The sequence below is a fragment of the Coffea eugenioides genome, chromosome 1 (assembly GCF_003713205.1).
Source record: "Coffea eugenioides isolate CCC68of chromosome 1, Ceug_1.0, whole genome shotgun sequence".
Taxonomy (NCBI): domain Eukaryota; kingdom Viridiplantae; phylum Streptophyta; class Magnoliopsida; order Gentianales; family Rubiaceae; genus Coffea; species Coffea eugenioides.
This window is the reverse complement of record NC_040035.1, coordinates 51,952,077-51,965,177: the sequence shown is the minus strand read 5'-3', so window position 1 is coordinate 51,965,177 and position 13,101 is coordinate 51,952,077. Positions and strand designations below refer to the sequence as shown.

The window sequence follows — 13,101 nt, the reverse complement described above, 5'->3', positions numbered from 1 at the left end:
TCAGCACAGAATACGCTGAAAATTCCTCTGCTCCCATTTCACCCATACGATATCTGTTCATTAACTTTTTCTCTGTCCCGTTGCTTGCAATAACATCTGAAGCCGGTGTGGATTACTTACGGGGTGGTTGCATTTATCATCATTATTATTATTTTTTGTGTTTCTGAAAGTTTTGTGCTAAGACTCGGCCGTCGAATTAAGAGTAGAGTTGTCTGTGTCCAGATTTAAGTACCTACAGGTAACTAACATGGAAAAGATGGTGAGCCAAACGCATACCATAAAATTCCAAAAGCGAGCGATAGGGGCCTTTCATGTCCTCCTCTCATTGCTTTTCTTCTTCTTTCTTCTTTCGGAAGAATGCAATTTCTCCGCATTCTTTGGATTGAATTGCTATCCGATACAGAGATGTCCATTAATTGTTGCTCAACCAGAAAACTAGATGACCATTAATTAATGGTGCATGGAGAAATAACATGACCCCATCATTCCTTGTCAATCAAGCACTTACATGTAGCTTTATTTACGATAAATTGCAAAACCAACTCCCTACGTGCATGGAAATTGAGATTCGAATTCATCCATGAATGAAAATATTCAGCGCAGGCTCATAATCTGATCAATTTCACTGCATAGACGTTGTATAGCTTCAACCGTCTAAGTTTCTATGCACATACAAGTTAATAGATAGTATACTAAGTTTGCTACCTAATTGGATCGATCGTTCAGAGGGAGGAGTTACTATCCCGTCGTACCAGCGGTAAAAATGCAACTTACTTACTGCTATAAACCTGTAATCACAACCCTTAGCTTTTGTTAGTTAGGTTTAGAGGGGTTTCGACCAAAGAGTAGATGATTAGCTGCTACCAGTGGATCGAAAATGGCAAGCACAACTGAAGAACAAAAAAGAGTACGGCCGACTCATGCTAAAAGGGAAAATAGACGAGAAACAAGAAAACAACTCACGCCACCCATTCCGGTGAAAGAAATAACCACCATAACTAGATAAACAGCTACTACGGTCCCAATATCCCATCACAATTTGACCGGATTAATTGATTTAGAAATTTGTAAGCATATGGGGGTGACGTGCCTGTCAGCACACCCAAAAAAAAAATGTTGCTTCTAATCAAAATTTGCTGTTGCCAGGTTTTCTTTAAGAAGAATAAACCAAAAGCAGCAGAGTCTTTTGACCTTGATCGGTCTCCTCCAGCCTTTCTGGGGGAAATAAAATTAAAGAAAAGCAAATTGGACGAACCTCAAGCTCAACTTCCGGTCCCCCACCAGCTAAGGCACCAAAATGAAGTTGGTCTGAAGCTCTTAGGGCTGTCATGTGCTCCTAAGTTTTTAGGCATCCCAGGTTCCACTAATGGCTCGAGCACCAGCTGGTGACAAAATCGAAACACCCCGCGTTAGGGCCAAGTAGATAGTACTTAAATTTCATAGTCCTAAACTACAACGTAAAAGGTTTTTAATCCTTTTATGGGACACACACTTACGTGTGTATGTCTAGAAATAGACAACGCATATAAAAAGGGTTTCCTTTGGTCACTTCAACTACGTTATGCCCTTTTTCTAGTAATAATCGACATACACACCTTTTCGTGTTTCTCTGCAAGTCGAAACGGAGAGTTAGTAGCAGTGTACTTTCAAATTAAGTAGAACAAGTTCGTTAAACTAATTTCCAAGTGCCAAACTCGTGGATGACTTGTTTTTCTTTGGAGGCATTTGGATCAAACAAACGCTGCATCGATTAACTGAAATGAGGAGATTAGTGCATTTAATATTCAAACACTCGAAGCCATTCACGAGTCAGGAAAAGTACGTGTAATTATTTACTATGGAGTGGACTGATTAATCCTGATGGGTTTTTCTTCTTTTTAAGATAAGATTGATGTTATTATCTGCTATCTAACTTGATTTGAGATTATTTGGTCCGAAATTTCGAGTTGAAAGTGCCTCTTGTGAATGTAATACGGCAAGCATGTTATAGACTCGGATTCTAAAAAGTTGGAACTCAGTTGACCACAAACAGGGTAAGATACTACTAGTATACTAGTATGATTGCTGGTGCCATGTGGTTACCAAATTAAAGTCATCTTGCAAAGTTTCTTTGAGTGATAAAAAGGGCAAAAAAAAAAAAACCCCCGATTGCTTGAACAATACACAAGAAGAGACTGATCAGTTGGCTTCGCTTATGATGCATTGGAGATTAGAAATTTGGTGGAAAGAACTGTTAAGTCCTCACAGCATTTTGAATTCAAAATTTAACTTGGTAGTGAAAACGATCTTTTCTTCTGAGGTTGTCAACGAGGGGCCTACGACTGAGGAATTATTGATTAATCTCCTTCTTTTTTTTCTGTTTTTGTTTTTTGTTTTGCAGAATCATCATGTCATTTCCTAGCTTTTTCATGTCAAGATTGTCTTGGTGAAAAAATGAAAATTTAAAAACTTTCATCAATCAAAATCCGCGAATTTCTTAGAATAATGTTAAAATAAAAAATTATCTCAAAAGTGGAGTTAGTTGAGGAGCGTTTCTGCTTGAAGGGACGCCGCAAATAGTACGTGAGGCTTCATAAAAAAATTATTTTAATTTTCAATTTTTTTTGCCAATGAAATTATCGGAGAGGATACATTATTATTATTATTTTTTTTTGGAAAAGCTTTGCCGCTCATTTCACAAGCCGCGAAGAATGTTATATTAAAAAGGAATTGCCACCAAGCTCATGTCCGGCGATTCCTTTGTTTATTATTTTTTTCGTAAAATCCTTACCCTAACCCTAAAACCCTAGTCCCTAAACCCTAACACTAAAACCTTAATATGTAAACCCAAATCGTGGAAGCCTAAAATTTAATTTACCTACAAGAATTGTGCTAATTTCATAAGCGGTGATTAAGCATGCTATAAAAATTTGTTAAGGTTCCGGTTGAAAATACAAAAGTAATTAAAAATTAAATTTGGCCAAATCATCCATTTTTTAATACTTTGGTTTTAATGTTAATTTAAATAATGATAAATCATGCAACATTTAATGATAAATGGGTACAATAATTAAATAAAAACTCAAATGATAATAAAACGAGAGGTTTGAAAAGAAAATTTCTTAAAATCTAAATATCACTCGCCAACGCACCTCTTGCCCTTATCGCGCAGAGTGGTGGAACAGCCATATTTCTAATGTATCCTCCTATGTAGTAGATCTCGTCCCAATTGTAGCTGTTCGGATCTTATTAATTAATTTTACTAAGATTTTACTCCGGCATTTTACTAGTACCAGTACTATTAACTATTTAATTTATACTATTTACTATTAGTTGCCGTAGTTACTAATGCTATTAATTTTACAGTCTTGACATTTAATTATACTATTTACTATTTACTGGTAGTTACCGTAGTTATTAGTGCTATTAATTTTACAATCAAAAGAAGCAACAAAAAAAATCACAAATTATGCATTTAATCTAAAAAAAATAAACCGACATTTCAGTAATGAGAACTACTGATACCATATTGAATATATAAAAAAGCTAATGCTGATACATTATATATATAGGTTAAAACAATTACTAATATTATATAACAATTATTAATAAAACTAATATTAGATTGCAGGTTTGCTCTATCGCCTCAAATGTAATTTGCGGCTAATGAAAGTTGTATCGTTTGACTAGTCAAAAAGCTTTTGTTGCGGCTAATGAAAAATTCAAGACCGTTGATGTGCGATTAAAGATTTTTCCAAAGGATGATCAACGGTCAAAAATTAAAGAAAAAACTTTTCCAAACCGCTGCAAATCAGGTTAAGGGAAAAAAAATATTTTAATTCGTTCGCCGCAAATTAGTATTGTGGCAAAAGATTTAAAAGACATTTTTTCCCTGCTCTTTCAAATCATGACCCTTGATGATAAGTTAATCAATCGAAAATAAAAAAATGCAATTGAAAATCTTAACTTCAAAAATTCTTAAGCCGTGAAAAAAAAATGAAAAAATAAATCGAACAACCTTTAAACCGATATTGTGACTTGCAGCGACCCTTATAATAGAAACACTTCCTACAAAACACTACTTTTGTGATAATTTTTTATTTTAACATTAATTATTGTGAGAAATTCATCATCAAAATCACGCTTTTTATCCGAGTGAAGTGTTACAACTAACTAGTACTACTTGATAGTAATTAACTGGCTGCCTGTTATCCTAAAGTACGATTAAATTGTAGTCACGGAGTTGGTAAAAGTGCTTTGTGTAATGAACTTTAAAGACAAATAGTGAGCCTCAGAAGGAAAAAATAAAAACATAAAAGATTTTCGAGAAAAATTCAACTTGATAGGACTTAGGAGGAGATTGAGATTTTGATAAATGTGAAGTGGTAGTAAACCCACTAAATCCTGAGCAAGAATAGCAGAAAGAGTTTCTCCAACACAAGACAAGACCCTCAACAAACTCCTTTGTCCAATCATTTTTAAATACTAAAATGACGGAATGCCCATATTTTTCTCCCCATCTTTTTATCCAAAAAAAGAAAAAAAAACTCAATATTCATTTTATCCACATCTTGTCTCGGTCAAGTGTCAGCTGTGTCTGTGTCTGTCTGCGAGAGATTCTCTTTCTACAATTCCGCCTCCTAAAAATCGAACTCATCATTCGGGTTTTTACCTTTTTTAACCCAACACCCCCCCTCCATTAACTTCCACGTAAAAGCCAAAAATACATTTCAAGACACTTTTTAGAACACCCCCTTCTTCTTCCTCCTCAGTCCTCGCTCCCCGGGGGGATAACTCTCATGATTCCTGGCTGGCCGTATTTATCTGTAAACGTTCCGAATACTACAAGTGTCAACTGCCCGCCGATTGACGAAGAAAAGCAAACCCATCTTTGACGCTGTAACCGTCCCCCACACCCACACACACACACACACTAAAAAAACAGTAACCAACTTAAAAAAAAAAAGAAAAAAGAGAGAGAACCCACATAATATATATATATAATTAATTAAATGTAAGAGTAGGAGCCTTCTTCGTGGGTTTGTTGACATCTTCAATGTAGGAGAAAACTTTGTGGGACCCCACAAAGTCCTCTCTCCTTTGTGGCTTTATGTCTCAGCCTCTAACGCCGTTATTTATCTCTGGCTTTTCCGCTCGCCACGTAGCCTTATCGCCGTCACTCCGGTTTGTCCCCGCGGCAGAAGGAAAGCAAAGGCGGAAGGCCCACTCCTTTTTATTTTTTGAAATTGATAAATGAAAAATTTTTGGAGATAATGCGGAGAGCAAAAAGCGCCCGGCAGAGGACTGCAGTGATGCCACGTAGGATTGTGCATTTGTCCACCGTGGCAACTGATGTAACTGTCAACACGGACACATTTTCTTCGGTGAAAACGTGCAGTTGTGCTTATCGTGGAGACTGTTTTTAATCTTTTAGTTAAAATGACAGGACTGCCCTTGCTTGACTTGTTTATTTTCCGTCGTCAGATCCGATGAATCTTTGCCATCTGATGGGAAGATGGAGTTAAAAAATGTACAAAATTGGATGGGGATAGATCTAATGCACGTGCTTGAAAGGTTGTTAACCACTCCCTGCCATTCATTTTCTTTTGTCCGATGAGTATATTCTTATTCTCGCTCACAAAAAGAAATATTCTTAGAATAAATCATACTCATATTATCTTTTTTTTTGTTTTTATCTTTTAAAGAAAACATAGCACATTACTAATTTCCATTGCTTAACCAAAACTAATCAATTTATACTGGTTTCACAAGTTCTTTTTTTTTTCCAATTTTTTCTAACACGAGAAGAGTAATATTTAAGAAATAGAAAGGGAGAGAAGAGATTTAAAACTAAAACCTTTAAATCTAAAAATCTCAATTTTAATAACTAAATCAAAATATTTTTGACGTGTTTTACAAGTTCTCTCAATATGCATGTCATTAAGAACCGGCACAAACAACGTCTAATGTCTTTATTTTTTTTTTTACAGGAACATTTCAGAAAGTAAAACCTCTTTTTTCTTTGGTATGTAAATTGTAATGAATGAAACAAGAAATTTTTTTTTTTTCTACCAAACCCAAAGGCATCAATCAGAACTAACAATTGCATGGTATGCTATACTTAAACCTAACCTTTTAAGCTTTTTGTAATAAATGAAAGAAATAGGACGGGTTCAAATAAAAATGGTATCCTATCAATTGTATTTCATTATCAAATTAGTAGTACTTTGTTAACTTTTGGGTTTGCAACAATTTCTTGCACTGAGACTGCCTTTGCTCAGCTAAACCTCAAACTAGACATAAAAAATGAAAACCAAAAACCTCAAAACTATTTTCTTGGCTCGGCATGAATGTGGTAACAACCCAAGCCAAAAGCACCCAAGGACCGGTGAATATTAGTCGTAACGTTTCCACAAGTCGCATGACCACTCAAATATATTTTCTTTTAAATAATTATAACATCATGATAAAATCCCATGAAACAAAAATTATGCGAATTCCAAAAATAATGTGTCCCCACAATTGTTTAAAAAAAAACAGAGAGTTAAAAAATGGAGAGTATGTTGACAAGCACCAAAAAAATTAAATAAAATCCCCTCTCTTCGTGACCCAACGTTTTTCTCGATCGTGCAAGGCAGCGGTGGCCACACGATGCTCCTATCTCTCCACGTGGCAACATCCAAAAGCCCAACCTGGCATGAGTGTGGCCCACAAAGAGCCGGTCTTTAGGTGGTTCCTGAGAACAACTCTCTGCAGCCGGTAACTCCATGGGCCATTACCGATAGGTCCGGTACCAGGGGTCATTTGTATAAGAACTGGGGTTTAAGCAAATTGGTGAGGCGGTTTTCAGAGGGTTTTGGACCTTAGGATATAGAAAGGAAAGGAAAGGAAAGGAGAGGAAGAGAGGAAGGAGAAAAAGAAAACAGGAAACCAAAAAGCAATTGAAGAAGGTAGCGTCGGAAATGATTCTTGTGCTTTCGAGAGAGTGACTGAAGCTAAAAAACATGGGTTAGAGGAGTTTTTTTTGTTGATCATCTGTAAATATATAAGTTCTGGTTTAGTTTTGTGGGTTGAATTATCTGCGAAATTCTCCGATCTTGTGACATTGGGGTTGAATTTTCTGCAAATTTGGAGGAATTGTGGCTCAAATTTTGGATATTTTGTGGGTCTTGAAGGAAAGTGATGGTGATTTTTGAGGAATACTGGTGCTCTGAAGGTGAGATGGTGAAAATTCTCTGCTTTTTGGTGTCCCATTTGATGAAGTTTGAATTTTTGGTGGACCACTTTGTTTCATTGCCACGAAAAAGCTAGAAAGATTGAACTTTTGGAGTTTTTTGGCTGAATTACATTTTTCTCTGCAACCAATATGGCCATTCTTTCATCAGTTCTTTTTTTAAAAAAAAAAAAAATTCTTTTGGAAAATGTTATTTTACTCAATTCTTTCATGTACAATTTGGATATTTTTGGGGAAGTTCTACCCATCCTGAATTCTGGGTTTGCTAGATTTGATCCGGGCTTTTTATATGAGGATGTCTGAAGATTTGTGGGGCTAAAAATGTTTGGTTATCTACTCTGAAATTCATGGACATGTCTTAGATCCATCCAGTTTTGATTTTCTATAAAGTAACTGAATTTTCTGAAGATTTTCTTGGTTGATCTGGACCCTGTTGTTCTAAATCATCAACCTCCACATGTTTACTCAAGGTTCCTTTCTCTCAGGGTTTTGGGAGGGTTTTTTCACTGTTCTGTTTTTTCCTCTTCCTTTCTTTTTTCCTATTCTCCTTTTACCTTCCTTTAAAGATGCTTCTTTTTTCTCGGCATTTTTTGTTGTTACATGGTTTTTTTTATGCAGTCCGACGTCACATGTGTAAGAAATTCATGTATTTTCTAAGAATTATGCATCTTGTGGACGGTACCCAGTGTTTTTCTCCTGGAACAGGGATAATTGACTTAGATCGTAGTGATCTGGTTTATATCTATACGTTTGCAGAGGTTATGAGCTTAGTAAATTGGAAATATTTTCTTTTCTGTCAAGTTTTACAAATTTCAGGCTGCATAAGAGTTCATTGGAATATCACAGAGCGTTGATCTCCTTGTAATTTGTAGTGGGGTGTGTCATTTTGATGCCAGTGTTCTATGCTGTATGTACTTCAGCTTTTACTTAGACCCTGATGGTTGATTGAGCTTTTAAAAGTTTAAGAATTTATTTTGGTGAGATTTGGAAATGCTTTTGTTTTAATGGTTTTATGAACAATTTGTTTACCATTAGGAGTAATCTTTCAAGGGGTCTTAGCGTTTGTCCTCTGCTTTCACTTTCTAGCCATAGAAGGTCCTGACAAAATTTCATCCTTTTCTTCTATAGCTATCAAGATTTTTTGGTTTTCCCAGACTTGTACTTCGTGATTACAAGTTATATGGCATTTTGGATACTTGGCAATAATTCTACGTTCTTGTTCATGCACTCCTTTTCTTCTGTTATCCAGCCATGTTCAGGAGTTTCCAGTCGAAAGTGTGGACTCTTTCCTCCTCCTCCTCCTTCTTCTTTTTAAAATAATTTTCTCTCTTTTTCTCTCTCTTTCTGGTGCCAAATGGATCTTTTATTTTGGAAGGCTCAATTATGTATAACTTGTTTTGCGTTTTCAGAATCCATCATTTCGCTGAGATGCTTATATATATATAAAAAAAAAAAATTTTGTCAGCATTGTGATTACCATGCATCTATAATAGCGCTGCAATGTTTGTTTTATAAATTTCCACTCTTTCCATGATGCTTCGTCCATTATTTGTAATACATCATTCAAAATATTACAAAAAATTCTAAGTCATGTTATTTGGAGCTTTTCTCATTTTGGTATTTTCTTTGTACGTAGGTTCTTTTATGACTAAACTTTTCAGCGGAGGTTGATTGTGCATGCTTAGTGATGTGGGGATTTTACAGTACAGAGTTGCCAAAGATGCAGAAGCTTTATGTTTATTGAATTCCTCTTGACATGGTTTCTAAGATATGGTGTTGCAGAAAAGGTTAGACTATGGATTTAATGGTTATCAGGTGCCTCCCACTCCTCGAGGAGCTAGATCAGCCAGGGTATCTTTTTTCTTTTTTTTTTTCCTTTTTTTTTTCCAATTGTATTTTGATTGTGCTTCTAAGTACTGATTGCTTTCCTAAATTTTCATAACTTGTAGAGAAGGGGTATAAACAGAAGAATAACTGATGATAGCCAGATGTGTGCATTTGACTTGTTGGCTACTCTAGCTGGCAAGCTACTCTTGGAGGGGGAAAGCTCTCCTAGTTCTACGGATATGGGTAGTAGTGGTAAAGATCAATATGAAGCTAGCAAAAGTTTGGCTAAGGAGGGAATGCTGGAAGAAAATAAGCATGTCAGCAACTTTTCTAATCAGGACTGTAGCGATAGGAGTTTCATTGTTTCTGAGCTAGTCTTACAGGCTCCCAGTTTGAATAACTGTCCGAAGGAGCTTGCACACACTCAAAATGATGCTTGTTCAGGACCAACATCCGCAATAACAACTTCTGAGTGCTCTGAGAAGGTTGGATCTGCTGAACGTTTAATTAGTGATCAAAGCAATTTTCAACATGGAAAAGCAGATATTGAGCTGTTTGGTTGCAGGGTTTCTCCTGGTTGTAAATTAGATGGTGAAAAAAAAAGACAGATAAAGGTTGAGCCAAATGATTTGAAGTTGTCAATTTGTGCAAGGGATGACATTTACAATTCTGAGTCTCCAATAGCTTGGGACAGAAAACCTTCCTGTCTTGTGAGCTCAGATGAGAGTGTGAAATCCTTGTCCAGGGACCATATACCTAGTGGGTCTCTCCCCCACAACCGGGAGAATGTAAATTTAGTTACTAGAGATGATGACGAAAACTCTTCTGGGTGTACCCAACCCAGCACTGTAAATAATGCCTTCAGGCCATCATCCCATATTGGAGATCGCAGAATCCGTAAATTACTGGCATCTAAATATTGGAAAGTAACTCCAAACCTGAAGGACGGGGAACATTTTAAAACTGGTGAGTTTGTCTTAATGGGTATTTTTTCTTGGTCTATGAATATGTGCATTGATATGGTGTCATTATTTGCTATTGCAGTGATGTCATCAGATGCTGACATGAAGTATGTTCATCACGATGGGAAGAATGGTTTCAAGCGCCAAAGATCTCAAAGGGATTTCCCATTTAAAAAGAGGAAGCTGTATCATTGCAGTTCATTATCCAACTTGGATGGAGACATTTGTACTGATGAAATGTATAATTCACCAGGGAAATTCTCTAATAGAGATGCTTGTGCTTCAATGTTGCCAAAAGGTGCAAAATCAGATATATTATTCTTATCTTTAACCCTGTGTGTGGTATTTTATTCTTTGTGATTGCAATGTAATGCTGTCAAATCATTAATTCTGGGACATTGTGCAGTAACAGGGCCATCAATTTCTGGAGCAAGTGAACATGCAGCATTCAAGTCTAAGGACTCCCAAGGTATGAGATCCTTCAACGGAGTGATTCAGAAGGGGTATTTGTTTAACCAGTGCCTGACCTTTAAAGAGTTTCTCTAACACGTTTTTCTGTTGTTCAGTTAAGCTAAAGATCAAGTCTTTCAGGGTTCCAGAATTCTTTATCGAGATTCCAGAAACTGCAACTGTTGGTTCTTTGAAGGTATGAAAAATCTATTTCAATGTTCGTGAAGTAACATCCTGCATAACAGTGTCACAGATAATTACAGGCAATGGGGTTTGTCATGTTATGAGCTACCTCAATTGAGAAACTGCATGCATGAATGGGGCAAGATGCTTTCCTCTTATGGTGGAAACTGTTGCTTCGAAGGGCAAGCTTAAATGGATTCTGTTAACTGACAATACAGACCTTGGAATCTTTGGAATCATCTTCCCCTGAAGAATCCAAATTGATTTGAGAGTGCATTTTAACGTTGTTATCTTTCAATCATCTGGGTGCCTTTGCTTCGTATACATTTTTCTGAAGCATCCGCAGGACATGGATTTTTTTTTTTAATTTTTAATTTGTTGTTGAACCTCACCCAATCTTTTCCAAATCTTTATGTCAAAGTAGTTATTAATGAATGCTGCTTTAATGATCTGCAGAAAACAGTTATGGAGGCAGTTACTGCAATACTTAGCGGTGAATTGCGTGTTGGTGTACTTCTTCAGGGTAAGAAGATCAGAGATGATAACAAAACTTTATTGCAGACTGGAATTTCCCATGATAACAAGCTAGATGCTCTGGGTTTTACCTTGGAGCCAAACCTTTCTCAAGCTCCCCCACCTGTGTCTCTAGAAGATCACCCATTTCTACTTTCTTGTGATAGCCCACAACCACTATCAAGGTACTCTAGATATTCAATATGCCTTTCTGGAAGTCGTATATGTGCTGACCCTGTATACTACTGTTGCTTTCATTTTCCTCGTATTATTTCTGTTTGTATGGAAAAACGCCTTTAAACCTTATGTTGAGAACTTACTATCTGAAACTTTGCATACTGTCCTTTCTTCACCTGCCCACTTGCTGCTCAGCAACTAATGTATGCCATGCCTGCTACGCTAATTGATGTGCCAGTTAGGCACTGGATGGTATATTGTCTGTTCTTGATTGGAATTTGATAGCTTGATGGAACCATGGATTCCCTTCTTTTGTCTCTGATGAGATATTGCGCTTTATCTTTAGGTATCCACCTACTCCAAGTACAACTGCTAATGCTGCACCGCTTCGGGGGACTTCAGATGCCTTGCCAGATCCTCCAGGAACAAATTTCAGCAACTTGGTTGAAAGTGATCATGATTCGGCTCCCTCCCCTCCTGAAATGTCATTGGAGAAAAGCACAGTGGATTCTAGAGCATTAGTTGCTGTTCAAGCTATGAACGTGGAGGCCCTAAGTGTGGTTCCTATGCGGAAGTCGAAGCGATCGGAGGCTGCACAGCGTCGCATTCGTAGACCATTCTCTGTTTCTGAAGTTGAAGCTCTAGTACAGGCTGTTGAGAAGCTTGGCACGGGAAGGTGTGTTGAAATTAGCTATGTTTTGTTACGAGAATGCTCTGGCTTTTGTAAATTAGCACATTCTCTTCTTTGAAGTGCGTATTGATCTATGCTTCCATAGATGTGTGTCTCTTATGTTTCTTTTCTTCATTTGGCCCCACAAGTTGGTTTTTCATGTTGCAGATGGCGTGATGTTAAGTTGCGAGCTTTTGACAATGCCAAACACAGAACTTATGTTGATCTGAAGGTAAGATTCATTTTCTTCTACATTTAGATTGATAGGCATACTCTCTTTGCAGTTTCAAGGCTCAGACTCCGAAGTTTCATTGTTCTTCCTGTTTAATTTGTATCCCTATTCTCCTTCAGGATAAGTGGAAAACACTGGTGCACACAGCAAGAATATCTCCTCAACAAAGGAGAGGCGAGCCTGTGCCCCAGGAGCTGTTGGACAGAGTCCTGACTGCCCATGCTTACTGGTCACAGCAGCAAGTCAAGCCACAGTTCAAACAGCAATCTGAGGCTTGCCGCCTTCTGAGTACCTAACACAGCATACAGGGGGAACAGCAATAGCAAAATAGAAGGCCTTAGAGAGGGGTTTTCTAATTGATTTTCTCGTTAATACAACTATGTAAAAAGTATGACCACTGTAGTTTCCTGCATGGGGAGGTTTGTCACTTTTTGTAAATGGTTGATATAATAAGAGCTCTCGCTAACAGAAACATTTTAGTGCCTAGATATTGCATTTTGATAATGCTCAGTTAGTTTACGAGGATAATTATTTCTTAGGTTGGGAGGTGTCCATTGTTTGTAGCATATATTCCATTGTAAATTTGTTATGATGCGAGACTTCATCTGTTATTAAAGAATCATGGGGAGTGTCTGTTTATCCTTGAAACTATTTCTATTTTCTTTTAATTTGCTTTTCTCTGCTTCATTGTGGTTCTTGGTGCTTTGGCAAATTTTGTTACCCTGTCCTGCATGCGGTTTTATCTTTTCTTTCTCGTTGAAGCAATCTGACATAGTGACTCTGCCCATTTGACAAGTGATGACATATTTTTGTCTTAATAAGATTTACCAAATATGGCTGCGCTTGAAAAGTCGATTACTCCTGTTGGTGCGAT

General features: G+C 37.0%; 1 protein-coding gene across 1 annotated transcript; it reads left to right on the top strand.

Annotated features, from left to right (window-relative positions):
* The first annotated feature begins 6,867 nt into the window (after positions 1–6,867).
* On the top strand, positions 6,868–12,875 carry LOC113750611 (telomere repeat-binding protein 1). The gene is made up of 10 exons (XM_027294571.1): positions 6,868–7,195; positions 8,850–9,064; positions 9,163–10,006; positions 10,085–10,300; positions 10,409–10,471; positions 10,569–10,648; positions 11,092–11,333; positions 11,672–12,001; positions 12,164–12,227; positions 12,347–12,875. Exons 2-10 carry the CDS (start codon positions 8,984–8,986, stop codon positions 12,521–12,523), a joined length of 2,097 nt encoding a protein of 698 aa, XP_027150372.1. The 5' UTR covers positions 6,868–7,195; positions 8,850–8,983; the 3' UTR covers positions 12,524–12,875.
* Positions 12,876–13,101: the final 226 nt, after the last annotated feature.

Bases quoted from the DNA above. Each gene is read 5' to 3' on its own strand.
- LOC113750611 (XM_027294571.1), top strand. From the start codon at position 8,984: ATGGTGTTGCAGAAAAGGTTAGACTATGGATTTAATGGTTATCAGGTG. The intron at 10,301-10,408 runs GTGCAAAATCAG...GACATTGTGCAG, and splicing joins TGCTTCAATGTTGCCAAAAG to TAACAGGGCCATCAATTTCT. The intron at 12,228-12,346 runs GTAAGATTCATT...ATTCTCCTTCAG, and splicing joins GAACTTATGTTGATCTGAAG to GATAAGTGGAAAACACTGGT.